The sequence below is a fragment of the Chrysemys picta genome, chromosome 10 (genome assembly GCF_011386835.1).
Source record: "Chrysemys picta bellii isolate R12L10 chromosome 10, ASM1138683v2, whole genome shotgun sequence".
Classification (NCBI taxonomy): Eukaryota; Metazoa; Chordata; order Testudines; family Emydidae; genus Chrysemys; species Chrysemys picta.
In genome coordinates this window covers 18941283-18965987 of record NC_088800.1, presented here as the reverse complement: position 1 = coordinate 18965987, position 24705 = coordinate 18941283, and the positions used below count along the sequence as shown (strand labels likewise).

The 24705-nt window shown below is 50.8% G+C and overlaps 1 protein-coding gene across 1 annotated transcript in view; it reads right to left on the bottom strand.

Moving 5' to 3' along the window:
• SLC27A2 (solute carrier family 27 member 2) overlaps positions 1–24705 on the bottom strand; it is a 36701-nt gene that overhangs the window by 9109 nt on the left and 2887 nt on the right. The window contains exons 2-6 of the mRNA XM_005307253.4: positions 20646–20855; positions 19467–19625; positions 18224–18348; positions 3123–3317; positions 2370–2460 (exon numbers count right to left, since the gene is read on the bottom strand). Of these exons, the coding sequence (XP_005307310.2) occupies positions 2370–2460; positions 3123–3317; positions 18224–18348; positions 19467–19625; positions 20646–20855 (780 nt within the window). The remainder of the gene's footprint in view (positions 1–2369; positions 2461–3122; positions 3318–18223; positions 18349–19466; positions 19626–20645; positions 20856–24705) is intronic.

The window sequence follows — 24705 nt, the reverse complement described above, 5'->3', positions numbered from 1 at the left end:
CCACGTAAACTGATGACACTATATACGTGATTTTAAATCATATAGTAGTAGTGATGATGTTTGTAGATGTTATAGAATCATTTTAGTCTTCTTTCATAATCACCTGCCCTTAAAATTAGCTGTATAACTGTAGGTTAAGGGCTCAGTCTCATCCTTTCAATACCATGGGCTCTCACAAATACAGCGGATATTACGAGTTACACTATACTACCAACCGTACTCTAGCGGACAGGAGCACAGAGTCATTAAAGATTTAGGCTGAGATTTGCAAAGCCTCTTTAAGAATTTGGATGCCCAATTTCCATTAAAATGAATTGAAACTGGGTGTCTAGATTCCCTAAGCAGCTTTGAAAGTCTCAGCCTACATAGGGCTTGAACCCACCTGGGGATAAGCAGGATTACTCCATGAGCATCCTCTGAAGCAGGCCATCGTACTCCACTTCCCTACAAGCCAGGCTACTCCCATGCTGTACTGGTTGCTTCAGGGCTTGTTCACCTCTTAGTCATCCGACAAGCAGCACAAAGAACCAGTTGTGAGGGGAGAATGCATGTAAGGACTCAGCCCACTCACTGTGAATGCAGAATGCATAAAAACACTGCTTAGCACATCCACAGCTACAGTACGTGGCTCTCTAGACCAGGAGAAGCTATAGTTATGGAGTGACTTGTGCTGGGGGGTGGGAGTGTGACGTTTGGAAGGAGGCGGTATTGCACCTGTGTTGATATGCAAGGTGAAATTCATCCACGTTCAGCAGGAAGATAGGGCCTTGTGCAGGTGCTGTGCTCTGGGGCGAATTTTACCCAGCCTGTGTGCAAAATAAATTGCAGCTGCACGCTTGGCAGCCTTCTCCATCCTGCCCTCTGGCTTGGGATTTGGTGGAGATTTCACATGCATCCATTTTATGGATACTGAGTTTGTTTCTCTAGCACCTCATAATCATTCATAACCAAATGCTAGAAACAGCCCCCAACTCAACGGCTAACACCCTAACCTCCCCTGATCTAAATATTTACACACAATACCAGGCATGTGCGTTCTCTCCTTCCTGCCAGTCTGTGATGTGGGGTTGTGGGTGGAGGGGGGAGAAGGAGACATACCCTGGGGCAGATCCTTAGCTAGTGTAAATTGTCATTGGCATATGCCACTGAAGTCAATGGGGCAATTTACACTGGTGAAGGATCTGCCCCATACGTAGAGCGGGAGTGTGCATTTCTGCTCCCCCCCCAGCCCTCTCTCATTCCTCCCTCGCACAAATGTGTATCTGGCATTTTTGTAGTCCAGAGGCCAAATCCCACTCTCAGATATATCCGTGCAATTCTGCTGACTTCAGTGGAGTTGCATGAGTGTAAATGAAAGGAGGATCTGGCCTCAGCACTGAATTTTTGAGTGGCTCCATGTGTGAGATTGAAAAGGACAGCCAGGGAGATGAAGTTGAAAAAAATATAACCCCCTGAATCCTGCACGTGAAATCAACAGCTGTAGGGAGTGTTCAGTTTGAACTCAGAATTGTACATTCCAGTTATAACGTCATTCTCCATGTGAAAATGCTTAACACACGTAAAGGATCAAAGTAGTTGCCTCACTTTCATAGCTGCATTTTCCATTAAAAAATATGAAAGTTTAATCTACAGGGGCACAGATTTTACTATATAATAATTTTGTAAATGCTTCTTTCGGCGGCAGGTTAAGTAAGTTTATCAGACACAAACAAGATGGCTCAAGTTGAAAGCCAAGGTCTGTACTATGAAAAGATTGTAAGCTCCAAGGTAAAAATGTTAAAGCACTCTCAACTAAAAGAGACTGCAAACATACTGAAGGCAGATAGAATTATTAAAACAACATGTAATATAAATATACATTTATTTGATATGGCATTATCCCTTGTCTTTCCTTAAAGCTGCATATCAGATCTCATTCCCACAGCAACAAATTTTCTTATTTGTGTTTAAAATCTAGAGCAGGGATTGGCAACCTTTGGCACGCATCAGGGAACTCAGGCCTCAGGGAACTCCGCTGGCGGGCCGGGATGGTTTGTTTACCTGCAGTGTCCACAGATTCGGCTGATGGCAGCTCCCACTGGCCACGGTTCGCTGCTCCAAGCCAATGGGGGCTGTGGGAAGCAACACGGGCCGAGGGATGTGCTGGCCGCCGCTTCTGTGGATGCTGCAGGTAAACAAACCATCCCGGCCCTCCAGCGGAGTTCCCTGATGGGCCGTGTGCCAAAGACTGCTGATCCCTGAGCTAGAGATCACCCAACAACTGTCCTAAAGGACCTTTTCTATTAAGATGGGCATAGAGAGGTTAATTTGTGATTTTAAAGAATTAAATTTCTTTGTGATTTATTTTTTTAAGGAGTAAACATTGGTACCTTTAGGAACTCTTATGCAATATCCATTTTCGTCTCGGACTGGTTCATCTTTCTCTACGTCGTATCTAATCAGCTCATAGCGTATAATTTTCTAGTGAAAATGTACAAAATATACATACACGTGACTATCTGAATCGAATTCTCAATATATTCTACATATTAAAGTATTGCTTTGAAAGGTGCTAACTTCATAATATTTCAGAAATATGTTCAGTGTCCAAATGCTCTTTTGTCTGAAAGGCTGGCAGCCGTATGGGGCTCTCAAGGCATGTTTATGTTGCAATAAAACACTCGTGGCTGGCCCAGGTCAGCTGACTTGGGCTTGCAGGGCTGAGGCTGTGGGGCTATAAAACTGCAGTGAAGATGTTTGGGTTCAGGCTCAGGTTAGAGTCCAGCTTCTGGGACCCCTCCCCTGCTCCCAAGCATCTCCACTGCAATTTTATAGTCCTGCAGCCTGAGCCCTGCAAGCCCAAGTCAGCTGACATGGGCCAGCTGTAGGTATTTTAGGTAGACATACTCTTAGTGAGATGGCGGCAGTTATGGTGATGTCTAGCATGGGACAGGCATAAGCTAACGTTGGGGAGTGCAAGGATCCCTTCCCTGGGTATGTCTGCCCAAGGTTCAGCTCAGCACTGGGCTATGCATTTGCCTCGTAGGGCTGAAGTGATGTGGAGGGCCCGGATGAGCCCTTGGCAATGAGTTGAACTTCTCCCCTGCAGGACAGAATGCCAGCACTGATGTTATTTCGCTTACCTTCTGGAAGTAGTTTACTCTCCCCACGGCACCGACTTTTCCACTGTAGTTAATAAACCCAACGTTTCCCTCGGTTGCAGCATAGAACTCAAATATACGGATGTCTCCAAATCTTCTGATGAATTCCCTCCAAACATCAGCTCTTAACCCATTGCCTATGGCAATCCTTACTCTGTGATCACCGTCGCTGTCTTTCTGGACATGAAAACCCAACAGACATAGGTTAAGGATTAGGTTGAGTAAAACGAACCAGTTTAAAGAAAACATCAGTCTGCAAACATAAAGCACATTTTGAAGTATAACAGGCGCACACATCTTTACAGCTACACGTGCAGTTGAGAGATGGATAGATGGCCTGATACTTACATTGTCTAATATCAGAGACAGGAGAAGGAATGTTGGAGCAGCATTTGGCTATCTGTCTTCAGCTGAAATCAGTTGCAAAACTGACTTCAATGGGAGCAGGGCTGGCCCCTGAGGGTGAAATTCACCACCTGCAGAGGGTCAGCATGAAACCTATGCCCCATTTTATGTTTCACTTAAGCCTGTTTTGTGCACAAGACTTGTAGTGACCCTCTGCATGGGTTGAATTTCACCCTTAGTGCTGTCAACGATTTAGGAGGTAAAAATGGACAGATTTCCAAATTTCCTATACTTCAAAATGACATTTTTTGGGGGGGAAAAGCTGCCTTGGCATTGAAGTCGTTACCTAGGCAATACATTAGCCTGTGAACGGAGTGCAGGACTGAGCCCATTAAAATGAGAACATTATCCTCTCATTTTTAATATGCTGCCATAAATGTGCTCTTCACACAGCAAATAAATATGGAGATGACCAAGACAAGGGTGACAGTTAGTTCATCTGGTTGCTTAAACAAATTGTTCTTATTTATTTACTTACATCCCAGCAATAAAAGAGAACCGATTTGCCTGTACATATCGTCTATAATACACAAGCAATTCTAATGGGCTTTAGGAAACAGTGAACAGAGCAATAGTACTCTGGGAATTTTGACAAAATCTGGGGACATTGCTCTTCCAGATCTTCTAATTTCTGAGGAGAATTTGCTCCTCATAGTTATGTAACTTAATACCCAACAGCATTTCAAGGCCAAGGGGAGAGTTTTTAAAAAAAATACATGTTGGCTTATTAACCTGGACTGCTTTCACTGTTGCTACTGGCCCAAATTCTATTGTAAACCCCTGTCACAGGATGGCTGCCTCCATGGCACCCCTTGTGGCCTTATGGTGGCCCAGAAAGTGGCCCTCTGTCTCAATTTCCTGCTTCTGGTGTCCCCAATTCCCAGGGCTGATCACCTGCCTGCATTCTCCAGCATAATTTGATAAGTTGTCCCCTTCCTGGAGCGCCCTCCAGTGGCAGACTATAACACCACCAGTGCACATACCTCAGTTTCCTCCTTCTTCCGGAGTCCCCAGTAACTCCACACATGTTTTCAGAGTATAAATAGCCTTTTGCAGAGTTAGTTTATTACAAAAGGTCCCACAACCACAATTCAGATTTCCCCAGCACAGTCCACACAGTACATTCACATTTTAAGTCCCAACATGCCATCAACACACCAGCTACAGCTCTGGCATCTCTCACCACACCACACCCCAACTTTCAGGTACAGATCCGGCTTTTCTCACCACACCTCAGCATCTCTCACTTTGCCCCACCCCAGCCCCTCTAGCTGGGGTGCTTCTCCGCCCTGAAGGTATGGTTCCTGCTCTTGCCTGGAGACATCAGCAGGCTCACCCCTCCATCATTCCCCAGCCTACAGCCCTCTCTGGCCCTCTGGCTTCAGCTTTACAGCTCAGAGAGCCAACAGGCATTTCTGTCTGCTGTACTCAGCCTTCAGCCCTCTCTAGTCATACCTCTCTGGCCTAGGGAAGTTTGCCTTCCTGCCTTCTGCTTTCACCAGCCTGCTTTGGCTCTATTCCTCATGAAGGAACTCTTACCACTCCCTTCTTCCCGGGCATTCCCTCCCTGATGCTCTCAACCCAGCTCAGCTCTTCCTCTGAGCACGCTCTGTCCCTCTCTCTCCCCTGTGGCTTCCAAACGCTTCCTCTGTCAGGGCTGGGTTCTGGATTCTCTCTAGCCTTTGGGCTGTCTCTAATTTATAACTCCAAGGGGCAGCCCCACTCTCCTCATTACACCAAACTAGGGTGCCCCTGGAGTGGAACAGGAGAGCTAGACTTGATTTCGTTTAAGGGGAGAGCTACCCTGTTATACCTACAGTTCAATCCTATTTTTTCCCAGGCAGCAGGTGGCAACTCAGTTATCTGAACAAATGAAATTCTGCTTGATAGAATATTAGGCTGTTTGCATTTTCTCAAGCACCCTGACTGCAATGGAACATCAGCAAGACACAGGAATGTCCAGCTGCACTGGATGGATACATTAGCTCAGTGCATCTCAAAGAATAGCGTGTGCAGGACTAGCCAGACGGGGAAGGGAAGGATGTAGAACAGTGGCAGTGCCAGTTTCCCCAGGCTGCCCTAGCATGGAAAGGTTGAAGGTGACCACAATTAGTTTTATTTTCCTGAAGCTTCAACTTTCAGAAGTTTGGGAAACACTGCATTAGCTGAACGCTTCTCACCCAACTGCCAGCGGTGAAATGGTTAAGCAATTTCTTGTCATTTATATGTTCGTAATCAGGCTTCAAAGTTTATGCTTCTCTCTGTGCTGCTGTCTGTCTGTCCAGTTACAGAGACAATGAGCCAAATCTCTCTCTGGGGCAAGCCCACTAAAGACAAGGGAGTTACTCCAGGGAGGAATCTGGCCCCAGGAGACAGCAGTTTGGAACCATTTACATTGTTAAATGTTCACAACAAAAAAGGACAAGAAACTGCCCTGGTAATGAGGCTGCAAGTTTTAAATATGCAAATGCTCTAATTATAGTTTGCTTTTATTTTTTGGATCATTCCAGCACATGATACTGTTCTGGACTTTAGTTATGTAGCTTCTGGGTTATTTTTGCTTTTCTACACAATGGGTCCAGTAGTTCTGATTGGCTTTCCTCTTTGATTTACTGAGAGATTTGCCATTAAAATGTCTGAGCATAGCCAAGTAGCAGGGCCGGCTTTAGGCCGATTCCCTCGATTCCCCAGAATCGGGCCCTGCGCCCAAGAAGATCCCGCGCCTAAGAGGGCCCCACGCCTAAGAAGATCCTGCGCCCACGCCTAAGAGGGCCCCACGCCTTAAGCGCCTTTTTAATTTTTTTTACTCACCCCACGGTGGTCCGCTCCAGGTGTTCAGCGGCACTTGGGCAGCGAGGGGTCCTTCAGTGCCGCGGAAGCCCCGGAGCGGACCCCCCGCCGCCAAAGTGCTGTCGAAGCCCCGGACCGCCGTCAGGTATTCGAATTGAGCCCCGCAGTTCATAAAGCCAGCCCTGCCAAGTAGCATAGAAAACAACCCAGACTGTCTGCTGAAGTTCTGCACACTTTTGCCCTAATCCTGTATGGTAGAGTTCAGTTATTCCAAAGTCTTTCTGGGTCGACAGTAACTTGCGTGCTATAGAGGCCTGCACAATATGTTCATGTGTCCTGGGAGGTTTTTTCTTATACTGCTTGACTGGGGACTTGTAGGGCTTTGAGACCAAACACGTGTTTCCATTTTGAAATGTTGCACTGGGGACTGTTTGTTGGTTAGCTCCAGACCAGCAGTCTGTCCCTCCTCTTTCAGGGTCCTGAAGTCGCTCTCTCTCATTCATTCTTTTCCATGTGTTGGTTATAGAGTCCAAGGCCAGAAGGGACCATTGTGATCATCTAGTCAGACCTCCTGTATAACGCAGGCCATAGAACTTCCCCAAAACAATTCCCAGATCAAATCTTTTAGAAAAACATCTAATCTTGATTTAAAAATGTCCAGTGATGGAGAATCCATGGGAGGGTGTAAATTAAGGCAGAGGGTATTTACAGCCAGGTATAACTTACTTAGGCTGCCAGCTCTCTGAGGCAGGGACAGTCACTTTGTTTGTACAGTGCCTAGTGTAATGAGACCGGGACCTCAGGGCACTGCCACACTACAAATAAGAGCTTCCGCCACGTCAAGCTCTTGCATGCTCTCTCTAAGGTCTGAATTGCGGCTTTCTGGGAGAGGCACATCCCCTGAACATGGTGTACCTGTGGGCCCCCAGAGCAGACGTTTGAGAAGCCTGTAGGCCCTGCTTGTATGGAAATGCTTTCTCCAAAGATGCTGAATCCTATGTGCTTGGGGCAATGATAATTCCTGTGTTAAATAATTAAAACAAAGCTGTGCGTAGGTTTTCTTTTAAAGTCTGATCGCCATATATAAACTGCCCCCACTACCGAGTAACGCCCATGGGAAGCCTGCTTCCCTCACGAAACGCCACTCAACATAAAAAAGTTTCAATGTCCTTGATTCACATAATCAGGGTAACAACACTTTATTCTTCCTGCCCCAATAACAGAGAAACTGGGGATCCCACAGCAGCCAAAGTGACCGTTTGGGCTGCTGTGGGTTCATGCTAGGCGGGGTGAGTGTGCCTATGCAAACAAGATCAGCCCCTGAAGTTCTTTTGCACAACTCGCCACAATTCACCACCAGATGTCAGGGTAGAGCTCATCCTGACTCTGCTTACATCTACACTACCCCATCATTTTCATGAATATAATTCTTTCCCTTGGCTTCAGTTTCAGCCTTGCAAGTTTCTCAGTTTATGTAAGACTCCCAGTATTTTCATTAACACGTCAGTTAGCGGTTCAGCTGCTTTTGCCTGTGCTGCTAACGTTACTGAGGACCTTCAGCCTTCTAGGCATTTACAACTGACCTGTAATCAGGTGACAAAGCTGCCACCGCTGTCCGAGTCCTTGAGACCTTGGTTAAACTCAATATGGCTTGTGATTCCTTTGTACTCTATGATTAAATGGGACATGATTGCCAAAGGATAAAATTCAGTGAGCTATGAGTAACTCTAAACTAACCTATTTATGTTAATAGCAAACCCCATATTGCAACCAGAGTAGTAACTTGTACATAAAATATATTAAGGCACGGCGTGGGGAAGAGTTAGCCACTTGTTAACTAATATAGAGAATCGTCAGAATCAATGCTATCACAATCAGGAGTTCTTGGGGAGGAGGAGACTTGCAGTGGTTTTAAGTATTTCTTGTGTTAACAAATCCTGGCAGAATGGTCATGACTATTTATGAATGGCTGTTAGATGCTAGACCTTAGTATTCACCAGTATGCACATGCTGTTAAGTTTACTGCCTGCAGAAATAGATTCAGAGTGTACTTTTTCTCTAGCTCAGCTTGTATCTGTTGCTCCAGCTGCATGGGTTCCACTGCAGTGGAGAGGGATGGGCCCACATCCTCTTATCCCCTGCCACCCCGATCCTGCGGTGTCAGACTCCCCACCTTGGGCCAGAAGGCCTGTGTAAGTCTACTGTCTGCCAAGCTAGGATGCTAGACTCGATTAGTGCTCACCCCTACCTGAGCCCATAGACTGTGTTGGTGCTCACCCTTAGACTATCTGGGTGCTCAGCCCTGCTCTGCTCCACCCCAAAGAGTCAGAGCCTAGATTGTGTATTTGTTGGCTGCCTTAGCCTACAAGTTGAGTGTAGTGAGTCGGTGTGGCTCCCCTCCTGCCCAGAAGAGGGAGCCCACGTGCAGACCCCAGAGTGGGTGGGACCACCACCGCCTGTCCCCGCCCCCCGGAAGTCAAGGGGCGGGACAGGAAGTATAAAGGCCGGCCGCCAGAGCTCAGTCGGCGGCCAGCCACCACAGGGAGTAGACGTGTGGCCGGGAGCTCCCGGCCAGGAGACCGCCGAAGACCGAGGCCTGGACCCTAGCTGGCCCGAGTTACCCAGGGCACGCTACGAGGAGGAGCCACCGGAGCCCGTCCAATCCCGTTACTGGGAGAATCCCTGGGAACCCCACCCCACCAACCCTGAGGGTGAGACTGTACCCGAACCCCTCCGCCCCTGCTGCTACCCAGAGGAGCCGCCTGAGGACCGCTGGCCTGACTTCCCGGCCGAGCTACCGGACCTGCCACCGAGCCCTGGCAGAGAGGAGCCCATGCAGATGGACTGGCCCGAGCCCGGCGCGACGAACGAGGTAGGCTTTGAGGGGGATCGTGGAAGTAGCCCGGGGGTAGCCGACCCCGGTCCGGCTGCAACTGAGTGTGAGCCTATGTCAGTGTGTTGCGGTCTGGATACCCCACTGACCAGCAGCGGCAGCAACCGCTGTTAGGGCCCCGGGCTGGAACGCAGTGGAGTGGGTGGGCCTGCGTTCCCCCCTGCCCCCCCCGCTCACGGGTGGCAGGCTTCCCCCTCACCCAACGCTCGGCTACGGAAGCCTAGGCGTGCCTTACCTGAACTGTTTATCCGCTCAGCCCCTGCAAACAAGGGCCTGAGCTAACTGTGTTTGCCCCGCCCTGATCCAGAGCCTGGGCTTTGAACTATTTGCTCGCTCAACCCCTGCAACAAGGGCCTGAGCTAACTGTGTTTGCCCCGCCCTGATCCAGGGCCTGGGCTTTGAACTATCTGCCCACTCAGCCCCTGCAACAAGGGTCTGAGCTAACTGTGTTTGCCCCGCCCTGATCCAGGGCCTGGGCTCTGAACTGTCTGCTCGTTCAGCCCCTGCAAACAAGGGTCTGAGCTAACTGTGTTTGCCTCGCCCTGATCCAGGGCCTGGGCTCCTGAACTGCTTGCTCGCTCAGCCCCCTGCAGTCAAGGGCCTGAGCTTTAACTGTGGTTGCTCCGACTCTGCACCAAAGAGCCGGAGTTTCGGGACTAACTGACTGCTTGTTCCCACAGTAGTGAGTCGGTGTGGCTCCCCTCCTGCCCGGAAGGGTCGAGCCCCGGCTAGGACCTACTACATTTGGCGCCCAACGTGGGGCCCGAGCCCCTGCCCCTGTGAGAAGGGGCTAGAGGGGGAGTGGCCGTTGCCCACCCCCCCCGTTCGAAGGAATGGATATGGAGCGGTTGTTCCAGCTGCTCGCGGAGAGCCAGGAGCGGCAGCAGACGGCCCAGTTGCAGCAGCAACAGCAACAGCAGGCCGCTCAGCTCGCGCAGCAACAGCAGCGAGATGCCGCCCAACTCCAGTTGCAGCAGGAGCAGCACACGGCCCAGCTCGAGCAACAGCAGCAGCTGGTGCGGCAGTTGGGAGTCCAGCTGCAGCAGCTGCTGGTTACGCTCCCTCGCCCCGCGCCGGGGCCGGCGGGGGAGGCCGCGGAGATGCCGCGGTTAGCTGCCCCCCTTCGGTTGACTAAGATGAGCCCAGACGACGACCCTGAGGCATTCCTGGTCACGTTCGAGCGGGTAGCCCTCGTTGCCGGGTGGCCCAGGGACCAGTGGGCTACCCTCTTAGCCCCCTACCGGACGGGGGCGGCCCAGGTGGCCTATCGTGGGCTGGCGGCTGAGGAAGCACGGGACTACGACCTGGTGAAGGCCGCGATATTGGACGCCCTTGACGTCAGTCCCGAGACTTTCCGACAAAGGTTTCGGGGCCAGACTTACCCCACCGGGGCCCGACCGCGGGTAGTGGCCCAAACCTTAAAAGAGGCTTGCCGACGGTGGCTACAGCCCGGCACCCGGACGGCGGAGGAGGTAACCGAGCAGGTGGTGTTAGAACAGTTTGTGCACACCCTACCCTCCCGAGGGCGCGCCTGGGTACTTCGCCACCGGCCGACGACGCTGGCCCAGGCAGTGTCACTAATGGAGGACTTCCTAGCCGCCGAAGATGCAGTAGGGCCCACCTTCCGACGCCCCGGGCCCGAACCAGCCCGTGGCGAAAAGAAAGGGGAACCCCCGAGCGGACCACGACACCCCGCACCGAGGCCCGACCCCCGCCGCGAGACCCGAACCCGGCACACGGACCTGGCTCCTCGGACCGGACCAATGGCCCCGGGCCAGGGGCCCCCAAGGGCTCAGCGAAGCCCCCCCCGGAGCCCAAGCCGAGAGGGCCCCAGGAGCAGACGACCTGAACTCGGTCCCTGCTTCGGTTGTGGGAAGATGGGGCACCTCCAGCGAGACTGTCCGGAGATGGATTGCAGCTATGGGCAAGTGTGGGCGGGCCACACTCGAGCCCGGCCAGCCATGAACCCCAAGCTGACCGTCCCGGCGGCCGTCGGAGGACGGACTACGCGGGCCTTGATCGACTCGGGTTGTGGCCAGACGTTGGTCCGTAAGGACCTGGTACCGCCGGGTGATACCCGCCTCGGGTGTATTCATCTACAATGCATCCATGGGGATGTCCGACCATACCCCAGCGCCCGGGTCCCCCTAACCATCGCGGGGATCACCCGACACCTGGTGGTTGGGGTAGCTCCCCATCTTGCATATCCGGTGATCCTCGGTCGGGACTGGCCGGCCTTCGAGGAAGTCCTATGGTCCACGCCGGCCCTGGAGGCTGATCGGTTGGGGTCCTCATCCGAGACCCCCGAGCAGGGCCCGGCGACCGAGATAGACGACCCGGACGCAGCGGGACCACCGCCGGAGCCGGCCCCTCAGCCCCACTTCGATACGATTTCTGTCGGGACCAGCGAGAGGATCCCACCCTTAGCCGCTTCTACGAGCAGCTCGCGGCAGTAGACGGGAGTGTTGTGGACCCCCAGCGGGCCACCCTGTGGCCCCACTTTGAGCTGCGCCGGGACCGGCTCTACCGCGTGGACCGTGACCCCCGCACCCAGGAACCACAAACCCAACTGTTAGTGCCCCTGTGTCACCGGCGGGCGGTAATGAAGTTGGCCCACGATGTGCCAGCCGCCGGGCACCTGGGGCGAGAGAAGACCCTCGCTCGAATCCTGGCGCGCTTCTTTTGGCCAGGAATCTCTCAGGAGGTGAAAGAATATTGCGCCTCCTGCCCAGACTGTCAGCGGGTCGCCCCGCCCGGGATCCCCAAGGCACCCCTGGTCCCCATGCCAGTGATGGAGACGCCCTTCGAACGGGTCGCCATGGACCTCGTGGGCCCCCTCCCGAAAAGTGCCGCGGGGTTTCAATACATCCTGGTTTTGGTGGACTATGCCTCTCGTTTCCCGGAAGCCATCCCCCTGCGAAGTATTACCGCCCGGACCATCGCGGGGGAATTGCTGAAAATCTTCGCCCGAGTAGGACTGCCTAGAGAGATCCTGACCGACCAGGGAACGAACTTCACGTCCCAATTGTTGCGACAGGTCTGTGCCCTCTTAGGCATCAAACAACTCCGGACGTCCGTGTACCACCCGCAGACGGACGGGTTGGTGGAGCGGTTTAACCGCACTTTGAAAAGCATGTTGCGGAAATTCCCAGCAGAGGACCTCCGCCACTGGGACCAATTCCTTCCACCCTTGCTGCTAGCCATCCGAGAAGTCCCGCAGACCTCAACGAAATTTTCCCCTTTCGAGCTGCTGTATGGACGCAGACCACGGGGCCTCTTAGACCTGATGAGAGAGACCTGGGAACAGTCAGCGTCCCCAGCCCAGGGCCTCCTGAAATATGTCATCCAGTTACAGGAATACCTTGCCCAGGCCGGAGCCCTGGCCCGCGAAAATTTGAAGACGGCGCAGGAGCGGCAGAAACGAACCTACGATCAGGGAGCCCAAGTCCGGGAGTTCCAACCAGGAGACCGTGTCCTACTCCTCCTCCCGTCCAGTGAGTCAAAACTGTTAGCCCGGTGGCAGGGACCTTACGACGTCGTGCGTAAGGTCGGTCCCGTCACCTACGAGGTGCGGCAACCGGACAAGCGGAAGGGGACCCAACGGTATCACGTAAACCTGCTGAAACGGTGGCAGGACCGGGAGGGCCTCTTAATTAACCCATGCCCGCCCGAACCGGAATTGGGACCCCACGTACCCTCGACGGATGACCCCCCGGCACCCCAATTAGGACAATCGCTCACGGAAGAGCAATGTAAACAGACTAACTGCCTGCTGCAGGCCTTCAAGCGAACCTTCACGGCCGTACCGGGCTACACATCCCTGGTCAAACACTCCATCCAGACCGAGCCGGGGAAAGTGGTTCGAGAGACGACCCGGCCCCTGCCCTATCGGATGCGGGATGCGGTCGAGGAGGAAGTAAGAGCCATGCTGGCTCTGGGCGTCATTGAGCCGTCCCAGAGCGAGTGGTGTAGTCCGGTGGTCCTGGTGCCCAAGCCGGACGGCACCCGCCGCTTCTGCATCGACTTTCGGAGGGTAAACGCCATCTCGCACTTCGATGCCTACCCGATGCCCCGTGTGGACGAGTTACTGGGCCGCCTGGGGGAGGCCCAGTATATCACCACCTTGGATCTCAGCAAAGGCTACTGGCAAATCCCCCTCGAGGAGACCTCAAAGGAGAAAACTGCCTTTGCCACCCCAACGGGGCTGTACCAATTCACGCGGATGCCATTCGGTCTCCATGGAGCCCCAGCCACCTTCCAGCGGCTGATGGACCAACTTCTGCAGCCCCATCAGGACTATGCGGCAGCGTACCTAGACGACGTGGTCATCTATAGCCGCGGCTGGGAGGACCATCTGCCCCGGGTTGCGACGGTCCTAAGGTCCCTACGACAGGCGGGCCTGACCGCCAACCCCAAAAAGTGCCGTATTGCCTGGCAAGAGACCAACTACCTCGGCTATACCGTCGGGGGCGGGCGGGTCAAGCCCCTCGTCGGGAAAGTCCAGGCCCTCCTGGACTGTCCCACCCCGTCGACCAAACGGCACGTTCGGCAGTTCCTGGGCCTCGTTGGGTATTACCGACGGTTCATCCCCCAGTTCGCGACCATCGCCGCACCCTTAACTGGGCTTCTGACGAAGGACAGCCCCCGGCAGGTACGATGGTCCCCCGAATGTGAGGCGGCCTTCCGGACACTGCAGAAGTGCCTCTGCCAGGAGCCGGTTCTCTATAGCCTGGACTTTAAACGCCCATTCATCCTGCAGACCGACGCCTCCGGGGTAGGGTTAGGGGCAGTCTTGTCCCAAGAAGTGGAGGGAAAGGACCACCCCGTATTATACCTCAGCCGGAAGCTGTTCCCCCGTGAGAGGAATTACGCAGTGGTGGAAAAAGAGGCCCTCGCGGTGAAGTGGGCCTGCGATGCCCTGCGCTTCTACCTCCTCGGGGCCCAGTTCACCCTCGTCACAGACCACGCCCCCCTCCGGTGGCTAATGCGGATGAAAGATAATAACGCCCGCATTATGCGGTGGTACCTTGCCTTACAACCCTATGCATTTACGGTCCAGCATCGAGCTGGTAAGGACCATACGAATGCGGACTTCCTATCCCGCATGGGGGAGATGGAAGGACCTGGCCCCGACACGCGGGAGCCAGTCTTAAGGGTGTGTGTGTGTAGTGAGTCGGTGTGGCTCCCCTCCTGCCCAGAAGAGGGAGCCCACGTGCAGACCCCAGAGTGGGTGGGACCACCACCGCCTGTCCCCGCCCCCCGGAAGTCAAGGGGCGGGACAGGAAGTATAAAGGCCGGCCGCCAGAGCTCAGTCGGCGGCCAGCCACCACAGGGAGTAGACGTGTGGCCGGGAGCTCCCGGCCAGGAGACCGCCGAAGACCGAGGCCTGGACCCTAGCTGGCCCGAGTTACCCAGGGCACGCTACGAGGAGGAGCCACCGGAGCCCGTCCGATCCCGTCACTGGGAGAATCCCTGGGAACCCCACCCCACCAACCCTGAGGGTGAGACTGTACCCGAACCCCTCCGCCCCTGCTGCTATCCAGAGGAGCCGCCTGAGGACCGTTGGCCTGACTTCCCGGCCGAGCTACCGGACCTGCCACCGAGCCCTGGCAGAGAGGAGCCCATGCAGATGGACTGGCCCGAGCCCGGCGCGACAAACGAGGTAGGCTTTGAGGGGGATCGTGGAAGTAGCCCGGGGATAGCCGACCCCGGTCCGGCTGCAACTGAGTGTGAGCCTATGTCAGTGTGTTGCGGTCTGGATACCCCACTGACCAGCAGCAGCAGCAACCGCTGTTAGGGCCCCGGGCTGGAACGCAGTGGAGTGGGTGGGCCTGCGTTCCCCCCTGCCACCCTCCGCACGGGTGGCAGGCTTCCCCCTCACCCAACGCTCGGCTACGGAAGCCTAGGCATGCCTTACCTGAACTGTTTATCCGCTCAGCCCCTGCAAACAAGGGCCTGAGCTAACTGTGTTTGCCCCGCCCTGATCCAGAGCCTGGGCTTTGAACTATTTGCTCGCTCAGCCCCTGCAACAAGGGCCTGAGCTAACTGTGTTTGTCCCGCCCTGATCCAGGGCCTGGGCTTTGAACTATTTGCTCGTTCAGCCCCTGCAAACAAGGGCCTGAGCTAACTGTGTTTGCCCCGCCCTGATCCAGGGCCTGGGCTTTGAACTATTTGCCCGCTCAGCCCCTGCAAACAAGGGTCTGAGCTAACTGTGTTTGCCCCGCCCTGATCCAGGGCCTGGGCTCCTGAACTGCTTGCTCGCTCAGCCCCCTGCAGTCAAGGGCCTGAGCTTTAACTGTGGTTGCTCCGACTCTGCACCAAAGAGCCGGAGTTTCGGGACTAACTGACTGCTTGTTCCCACAGTAGTGAGTTGGTGTGGCTCCCCTCCTGCCCGGAAGGGTCGAGCCCCGGCTAGGACCTACTACATTGAGACTAAAGCCTGCTCCCTGCTCTGTCCCGCCCCAAAGGGCCAGAGTCTGCACTCTTAAGTGCTTTCCGCCCCAGCCAAGAGGCAGTGGGCTAAAGACTGCTCACTGCTTCGCCCTGCCCGAGGGGCCAACAGCACCAGACTGTCCCTGCTGGTTTACCTCTGCTAAGTGGCTACAGGATTACAGATTGCGTGTGGCTCGGCCCCAGCAGTGAGGCCCGAGCCTGAGGGTTATTGCCTAATACAGTGAGGCAGAATGGCCTCCCTCCTCACTTGAGGGTGAGGGACCACTACACCCACTTACACTACCACTTTATTTCACTGCCCAGAGTGGCCCAGAAACTGTAATGAAGAAATAGTATTTGGGACCAGCGATCCCACTTACACCCTAAACCCAGAGTAAGTCCATTGATTTCAGTGAAGTTATCCCTATTTATAGCCATGTACTTGTCCTACCTAGTCCACAAAGTGCTACATAGTTGATACCTTACACACACAAAAATCCAAACAAACAGCAAAAACAACAAGGAGTCCGGTGGCACCTTAAACAAACAGCAAGAAACCTCAGGCCTGATTTTGCATGCAGACAGAGAATGGAGGGAGGTTTCTCCATCTTTTCACTGCTTCTATTCTGTGGCTGCTCTAACCACTACACAGGTACTGGTAACCCCACAGAATACAACAGAAAATTCTGATGGGTTACTTAGGTAGCACATCCCATGCTTGACTATGAGTATCTCAAAGATTGTGCTACTATGCCAGATGAGTGAAGCCCTCCCTCAATCTGGTTATTTGGGGAACTTTTCACTAACACTTTCACCTGTGATGGTCACGTGACTATCCTGGTCTCGTGTTTCTTGCCAGCTAAAAACTGATTCTAGCCAAGTCCAAATGTTAAATGACCAGCTCCTTGATTTCCCCATGGGACCTTTCGTGTTTGGTCTGCAGCTAGCTAGATTATAGCAGGTGTGCACTTCCTCCGTTCATTGTTATGGCATACAAAGCTGAGAGCCTAGTTATGACGTGTTCATATTGTAGTCCTCTTTGTCAAGATTGTGCAAAAGAAATGCCCACTTTAAGTCAGTGGTACTTAGTTTGAAAGACATTTCATGTTAATCTAAATTAGACTGTAAACTCCCTGGGCCAACGATCTTGTCTTGATTCTGTATCTGTAAAATTCTGTGCAAAGTGCTTTTAGTTCCTCAGGTGGAAAGAGCTATCGAAAAAGATGTAAAATAATATATTACACCAAAATAGTCATTATTAAAAAAAATGTTAAATATTGAAAATGTGGATGGGTAAAATATTAAACCAAGGGCAACCTTTTCACTTTAATACTTTTTGTTTTTATAAATTCAGTCTTTACAATATGGAGAGCATGTTACATACTTGCTAATGTCAAAACAGATTCATGTGTCCTTTGCACTAATGGGAGAATACATTGTAAAGTGTGAGTAGTAAAGTAGGCAATGGGAAAATGAGTCAGTCCATATAAGCAGATTTTGACTTGGGTTTCTTCTCTTCTCAATATTAAAATAAAATAAACATATTGCATTACCGTTAATGGGAATTCTTTGGCTAAGACCTCCAAGAACACAGATTCATTAACTAGGACTTGATTCTGAAACCAGGCAACAGCTTTTAACAAAGAAACTACGGTTTTGCTCCGGCATGCCCGGTTCTCTTTCTTCCCCTTCCAAATGCTCCTCCCTTCTTCCTCTTATGTTGAGGGGAGGCTTATTGCACAGGAATAAGCCATCTTAATGCTGGAGGAATTCCCCAGTTGCAATCTCTGCACACTCGGTATGTTTACACTGCAAAAAAACCCACCAGGGCAGCGAGTCTCAGAGCCTGGGTCAAATGATTTGAGCTCACAGAGCTCACGTGTCAGGGCTAAAAACAGCAGTGTAGACATTCCCACTTGGGCTAGAGCTCCAGCTTTGAGATCCACCCCCCTCGCCAGGTTTCAGAGCCTGGGCTCCAGCGATCCCGAATGTCTACACTGCTATTTTTAGCCCTATAGCACAAGCCCAAGTCAGCTAGCCTGGACTCTAAGGCCATGTCTACACTTGCAAGCTTACAGTGGCATATCTGTACCAATGCAGCTGTCCTACTGTAAGATTGCTCATGTAGTCGCTCCATGTCAACGCTCTCATCGACATAATTAATCCAACTCCAATGAGCGGCGGTAGCTATGTCAGCAGGAGAGCGTCTTCCTCCGACAGCACTGTCCATGCCGGCGCTTCTGTCGGTGTAACTTATGTCACTCAGAGTGGTGTTTTTTTCATATCCCGGAGCGACATACATTATATCAACAAAAGTGCTAGTGTAGACCTAGCCTTAGATTCGTTTCCATGGGGTTCTCTCCCCCCCCCCCCCCCCCCGTGCTGATGTACCATTAGGCAGTGCAAAATGAACATGGTGGAACAGAGAATCTGGCCCCTAGGTTAATCTGTGGAGAATCTGAGGCTCATTATAGTCCATTAAAATATTAGAAGTATTACACAGGTAATCCAGACAATATTTATAATCAGTTTGCAAAAAACTCTGGCGCATAGAAGAAATTACCTTTGGCACGTTGCATAAATACCGAAGCACCTCCCCAATATACTGGATGACTGTTACGTTGTATTTCCTGCAGTCTACCCAAAACTGGCTGGCTGAAAATTTGGCGCGTAGAGCTAAGGTTGCACCTACGCAAAGAAGAAAAAGGGGGAAATAATAGAACTGGGCTATAACAAATAGATTGTGAGAATATAGTACAATTTCCTTTGTAGTTTCAGTGATGAGTGCAGGAAACTTGCAGGATGATAGATGAGATAACTTCATCTTAAAAGTGTGTGACCCTTTCCTAAAATAAATTCAGATACAATCCATGGCCAGGAACTAGCTTTATCCTTTAATTCTGTCCATCAAAAGGTATGGGAGTATTCATAATGGATGAACTTTGTGGCATTCTGCACCATGTAACCCCTGTGGTTGTGCTGCACAGGAGGAGCTGCCTGTGACAGACATTGCAGGTGCATGCAGTATCTTTGGGGGGGGAATCACATTGTATTAAGTTGATCAGTGGTTTCTGTCTCACTGTGGGCCAGATATTGTGTGTGTGTGTGTGTGTGTGTGTGCGCTGATTATAGCAACTCACTCAGGCTGTAAACACCTGCAGAGAGGTACTACCCCTAGGGAGATTTGCCTATACTGTTTCAAACTGAGAGTTCCAGAGACCAGCAGACAAAGAAAGGGCTTTTGGTATAAAAAGGCTGAGTCTGAATGGTTTTCTTTTTGATACAGCAAATAGACAAGACCTTCTGTCCAGGGCCCCAACCCTTGCGGAAGGGTTGGAAAGACTTTGGCTTACAAAGGCCTCATAAGACAAGCTTTTGGCCTGTGGATAGGAACTTCTATTATTTTTTATGCTTTCTCTGTAATGCTTTTGCCCTTAGAATAAATGTATTTTGCTTTGTGAGGGCTGGTCGGTAACTGGTATTCAGGCTTGTAGCCCCTGGAGAAAGGTTAATCACAGAGGCTGGATCCTGGTCATTCTGGGGCAATCTCAATGAAGTGCAGAGGGACTGCAAACGTAAACCTCCAGTCTGGAGGGAGGATGATGCAGGTCTCCATCCAAGAGAGGTGAGGGCTAGGAAGCCTGAAGTGGGCACCTTCAAGGGAGACCAGGAGTGGAGTCAAAGGTGCAGTTAACCCTGAAACTGTGACACAGCCATGTAGGGCAGAAGAGCTGGCTCCGGGTATGAATTTTGCTGTTTCTTCCCATATGCACAGTAACTCATTTACACTGTAAGGTGCACTGTACCTTGCATGATGCATCCATGAACTCCAATCAGGAGGGCAGCACTGTGATACAGTGGCAGGGCATTATACACAATGTCCTCAGAGGTCACGTCACTTGTACTGAACAAACCACAAGCTAACAGCATGCGTTCGTGGGTAATCACTGCAGCCTTTGGAAGACCTGTGTTAAGGCAATAGAAAAGGTGTGCTCTTTCATATGATTGGAACACCTAATGACCAAGGGGTAGTTCAGACAGGGACTTCCCTTAGCGGAGGAGTTATTAAAGGGGATACTCTATATCCTCATAAAGATCAGAGGCTGAAAGTTGATAAAGTAGAGATAGAAACTAAAGAGACATAGTCAAATGAAAAAGAGTCCTGTTCATTTACATCACGTGGAAGTATACAACTAAATATTGACAAGTTTTATAATTGCTTGTGTACAACTGCTAGAAGTCCAAAGACTAAGATGGCTTAACCTGAAGGCCTGTTATTGAATGAAGATACTGATATAATAGGTATCACAGAAACTTGGGGGGACAATGATAATCAATGGGACATGATAGTACCAGGATGCAAAATATATAGGAATGCCAGAGTAGGTCATGCTGGTGGGGAGTGGCACTGTATGTGAAAGAAAGTATAGCGTCAACTATAGTAAAATATAGTATAGTTTGATTCATTAAGATACAATTTGATTCACATACAACTTGGAAGATGTTTACTTCCAAAAGTGCTTGCAATAGTTAATGGGCACCATCACCTTGAAATCTAGTCAATGAAAACAAAAAGTAGTTAAAAATAGCATCTAGGACTATATCTATCTCTGAGTCCCCCTGCCAATTTTGGAGATTGGACAGTCATATCTGCCTATTTTTTTTTCAAAAGTTCTTCTCCCCCCATTGATGTGTTAGAGATGATCCACACAAATAAGGGAAAATGACAGTACACAAAGTGCTTTCAAATGCCCAAAGAAAAGAAAAAGCAAAGAAAAACATATTTTTCTCTAATCTCTTTCATTTCCAGAAATCTTGGGTTTACTTGTAACAATAGCAGGTAAAACATTTTCAGACAGAAATGGGATTTTGAAGATGACTTGTAAGAATTACTCAGCAGAAAAAAAGGAAAATTAAAATCTCACTCTAATCATTTCTTCCCCCCCGTCGATGTGATATTTGTCGGATAACCCCATTTACGTTACCTGTAGTCCCAGAGGTATAAATATACATGGCAGGAGTTTTAGAAGTGACATTTGATCTCCAAGACTGTGGAGTAGGCTCATCTGAAACCACTTCCATTTTGTCAATGAAACTGTCAACCCCTTCTGTATCGGATGTCCTGCTTAGGTAGAAGACTCTTACGTTTTCTTTTTTCAGGGCTGGCAATATTTCTTCAACAGCTGCTTTCAATTCTTACGGCACAAAGAAAATAGAAAATAATTCTAAGAACATTTTGCATGGCCTAATTTGTGTCCCAAGTTTTGCCTTGGGAAATTTTGTATTTAACTGCACTCAGGAATGATTCATGCCTATGTCGGTTCAGTGTCTAATGAAAGGACTGAGGCCGTGGCTATTCTCAGGGCCGGTGCAAGGAAGTTTCGCGCCCTAGGCGAAACTTCCACCTTGCGCAACCCCCTCACCCAGCTAACCCCGCCCACCGCGGCAGCTAACCTAGCCCGGGGAACCTGCCCCAGCTCACCTCTGCTCCGCCTCCTCCGCTGAGCACACCAGCACTGCTCTAATTCTCCTCCTCTCCCAGGCTTGAGGCGCCAATTGGAGGAGAATTAGAGCGGGGGCTGTGTGCTCAGCGGAGGAGGCAGAGTGGAGGTGATCTGGGGTGGGGAGCGGTTCCCCTGTGCGCCCCCCCGTTACTGTGGGCGGCCCTCCCCACGCCCCAGCTCACCTCCACTCCACCTCCTCGCCTGAGCGGGCTTTTAGGCGCCCTAGGCGGCTGCCTAGTTCACCTAGTGGTTGCACCGGCCAAGGCTATGCTACTGTGACCCAGCTACACTGCCGCAGCTGTGCTTTATGGTGCTGTAGTCAGGGCCGCCCAGAGGATTGAGGGGGCCCCTTCCATAAAAAAAAGTTGCAATACTATAGAATACTATATTCTCAGGGGGGTCCTGTGGGGCCTGGGGCAAATTTCCCCCCTTCCCTCCCCCCCCCCCCCCGGGGCAGTCCTGGCTGTAGTATAGAAGCTTTCTACGCTAACAGAAGTGGTTTTTCCCTTGATGTAGATAATCCACCTGACCGAGAGCTGCTACTACAGTGAGGGTTAGGTCAACCTAACTACGTTACACAGGGCATGAAGTTTTTCACAGCCCTGACCACTGTAACTTGGTCAGTCTCAATTTTAGGTGTAGACCAGGCCCGAGGAAAAACACTTTGTGCCTCCCTGATCCTGAGGCTGACTCAATCGTCAGTACAGGTTAGCTCACCTTTGAGAGGTATGTGCCTTGCAAGAACCAGGGAGTAGGAATGCCCCAGACACACTTCCTCCTGCTTGCAGCCACCAGGGACAAGATCCCTGGGATGGGGGAGGAATATATAGTTGGCCTACCCAGTCTGTGGCTGCTGAATAGGACTCATGCTGAGGGTGTTTCCCAGGGAGCCTTACAGCCTCTTTGCGACTGTTTTGTGCCAGATAGGGGATGGAGAAAATGGCCACTGAAGGGTGGTGAATTTCCCCCTTCCAGGGAAATACACTCCTGTGCAGAGTTCCCACACCAGATCTATGTCCCACCCATCCTTCGTACAAAGGCGAATTTCATCCACAGTGAGCCCGAATGCCAATGAAAAAAAAAAGTTGAAATTTACAATAAAAAGGGTCCAGTGGTAGAAATGACAATGCACAGGCTCTCTTCATGTACAGCATGATGTTTACTTGCTCACTTGCTCTATTCGAAAAATAAGATTATCTACTTTGGCTGGTATAGTCACCAGTGTCTTGGCTGGTTTCTTGCAACTCAAAGTCCTCCTTTAAACAGCAAATGGCTATACGTGTGAAAACAGAAAAGAGAGTCTACATTTTCATAATGTTGGGTGGAATCTGACAAGCACACTGCAAAGCAAACAAAAAGACCTTTCAAATCACGGGTATGACAATTTCCCTTTGAACTAGCAAGTTCAGATAATTTAACATGGACCCTCATCACCAATTTCTCTCAAACAGCTACTGCTTCAGGATTCCATTCTCAAAACAGCTTGAAGCAGGGGGAAGAAGGAAACACAGACTCATGTTGTAGAAAGAATAATTTACGGGAATCAAACTGTAAAACTCGCACACAAATCAAACCAGTGAAAATTCACACCCAGGGACAAATTGGGATTGACTTACTTATATAAATGCTCCCACTGAAGTCAAGTCAATGGGAGTTTTATGTGAACAAGGGGAGGAAAATTTGGCCCCAGGCACATGCTATCAAATCTGCTGATGTGTAGAGAGACGCAAACCAGATTCTCAGGGGGTGTAAACTGTCATAGCTCCATTGACTTCAATGGCTGGCTTGAGGGCTGCCCTAATCAATGCTGAGTGTCAAGGGGGCAGAAGGGGGGTCCTGGGGCAGAAGCTGTGTTGATTTCTATGGAGATGCATCGGCTTACACCATCTGAGAATTTGGTCCCACATTTCTAGGATGTTTTATAGCATGAAATATATGTTTTAAATGTCTGAGCAAAACCCTGACATACTGTCCAATTTGATGTCTACAGTTAACTTACGTAGTGCTTTCACTTTTCTATCACTAAAACCAAAAGTGAGAGATTACTTGTAAAGGTAGCTTGTTTATGTACTGCGTCAGTATTCTCTGTAGGAGACTGACTCAATATCCCAGGGACTTTTCTCTTCACTCAAAGGACCTAATTCTTGCACTTTTTTTAGATGTTCATGTAATTTGCAAGAGTCCTTTCATTTAATTTATATGAATCCCTTCCCCAAGTTATGAAATGTTGCAAAAGCCGTCTGTGTACGTTTTTCTTGCGTAGAAATGCCATCCAAAGAGTTGGAACTGTTCCTAATATGCAACCTACTGTTGGATTCAGCAACCCAACCTGCTGTATCCCAAAACAAACTGCTCTGCCATTCACTTTGAATTTAGCAACTGGGATGAAAAATTGCTATTATTGGAACCAATATTTCTAGGGTAGTTGCCTGTCGATGTTCTTGGGAATGGTATTTATAAATATACCAAGCTAAGGCCCAGACTGTAAAAGTTTGCCACCCTAGCAGAAAAGCTACTCCCAGATCTGGCAGGTCGCAGAGCCATCCGTGTGGAGACCCCAGACGTCTGCTGCAACTCTGGCTCCCACCAACACCCCTGGCTCTCTGTCAGCACAACTCCATTGGTGCTGTACTGCCAACAGGAGCGGCGCCAGGGTTTTTGCTGCCCTAGGCGGCAGCGCTCCTCCTCTGAGCATTCGGCTGCGGGGGTCCTTCCGCTCCGTGTCTTCGGGGCACTTCGGCGGCAGGTCCCGGAGCGGAAGGACCCCCCGCCACCGAATTTCTGCCGAAGACCCGGAGCGGAAGGACTCCCCGCCGCCGAATTTCCGCCGAGGATGGCAAAATGCCGCCCCCCAAATCCTGCCACCCTAGGCAACCGCCTAGGGTCACCTAATGGAAGCGCCAGCCCTGACTGCCAAGGACTCCCCCCCCACAACACTCCGTAGCCTCCTCTGGGGTTCAGGAAGGGGAACTAAAAATGGTTAATATGGCTTCAGGCTGTATTAACATTTTTGGACATCTTCTGCAGGACTGGAAGGGAGAATGATGTGCATTCAGATGGCCTGTCCCTCCTGTTCCTGCCCACCCTCACTCCACCCCCTCCTTCTACACAGACCCTGGACTGCATGGAGAATTGGGTTGGGTGGCAGGGAGGGGAATGTTCTGCAGAGGCACCCGAACCCCCTTTCTCCATGGACAGTTTAATATAAGACCCCTCCACATGTAGATGTAATGAGCCATGGTCTGGCAACAAACACAGATGTAAATACAATACACTCTACTCCTTTTATAATTGAATCAGCATATTCCTTTGCAGAAACCTATTCAAAATATCCATGCAAGTAAATAACAATGATCACACATGATACAGTTGTGATCAGAAGAGATTTACCTTTGACCTAGAGTAGCACAGAAATGCAGAGTAAAGGTCGAAACTCAAATCAGGGATGAGAAAGTAAATGTTTAACAGAGGGGAAATCTGTCTTTTTTTTGTCCTCTCCTTATATTATTTTAACAACTGCCAGTAGTGACTACTACAGCTA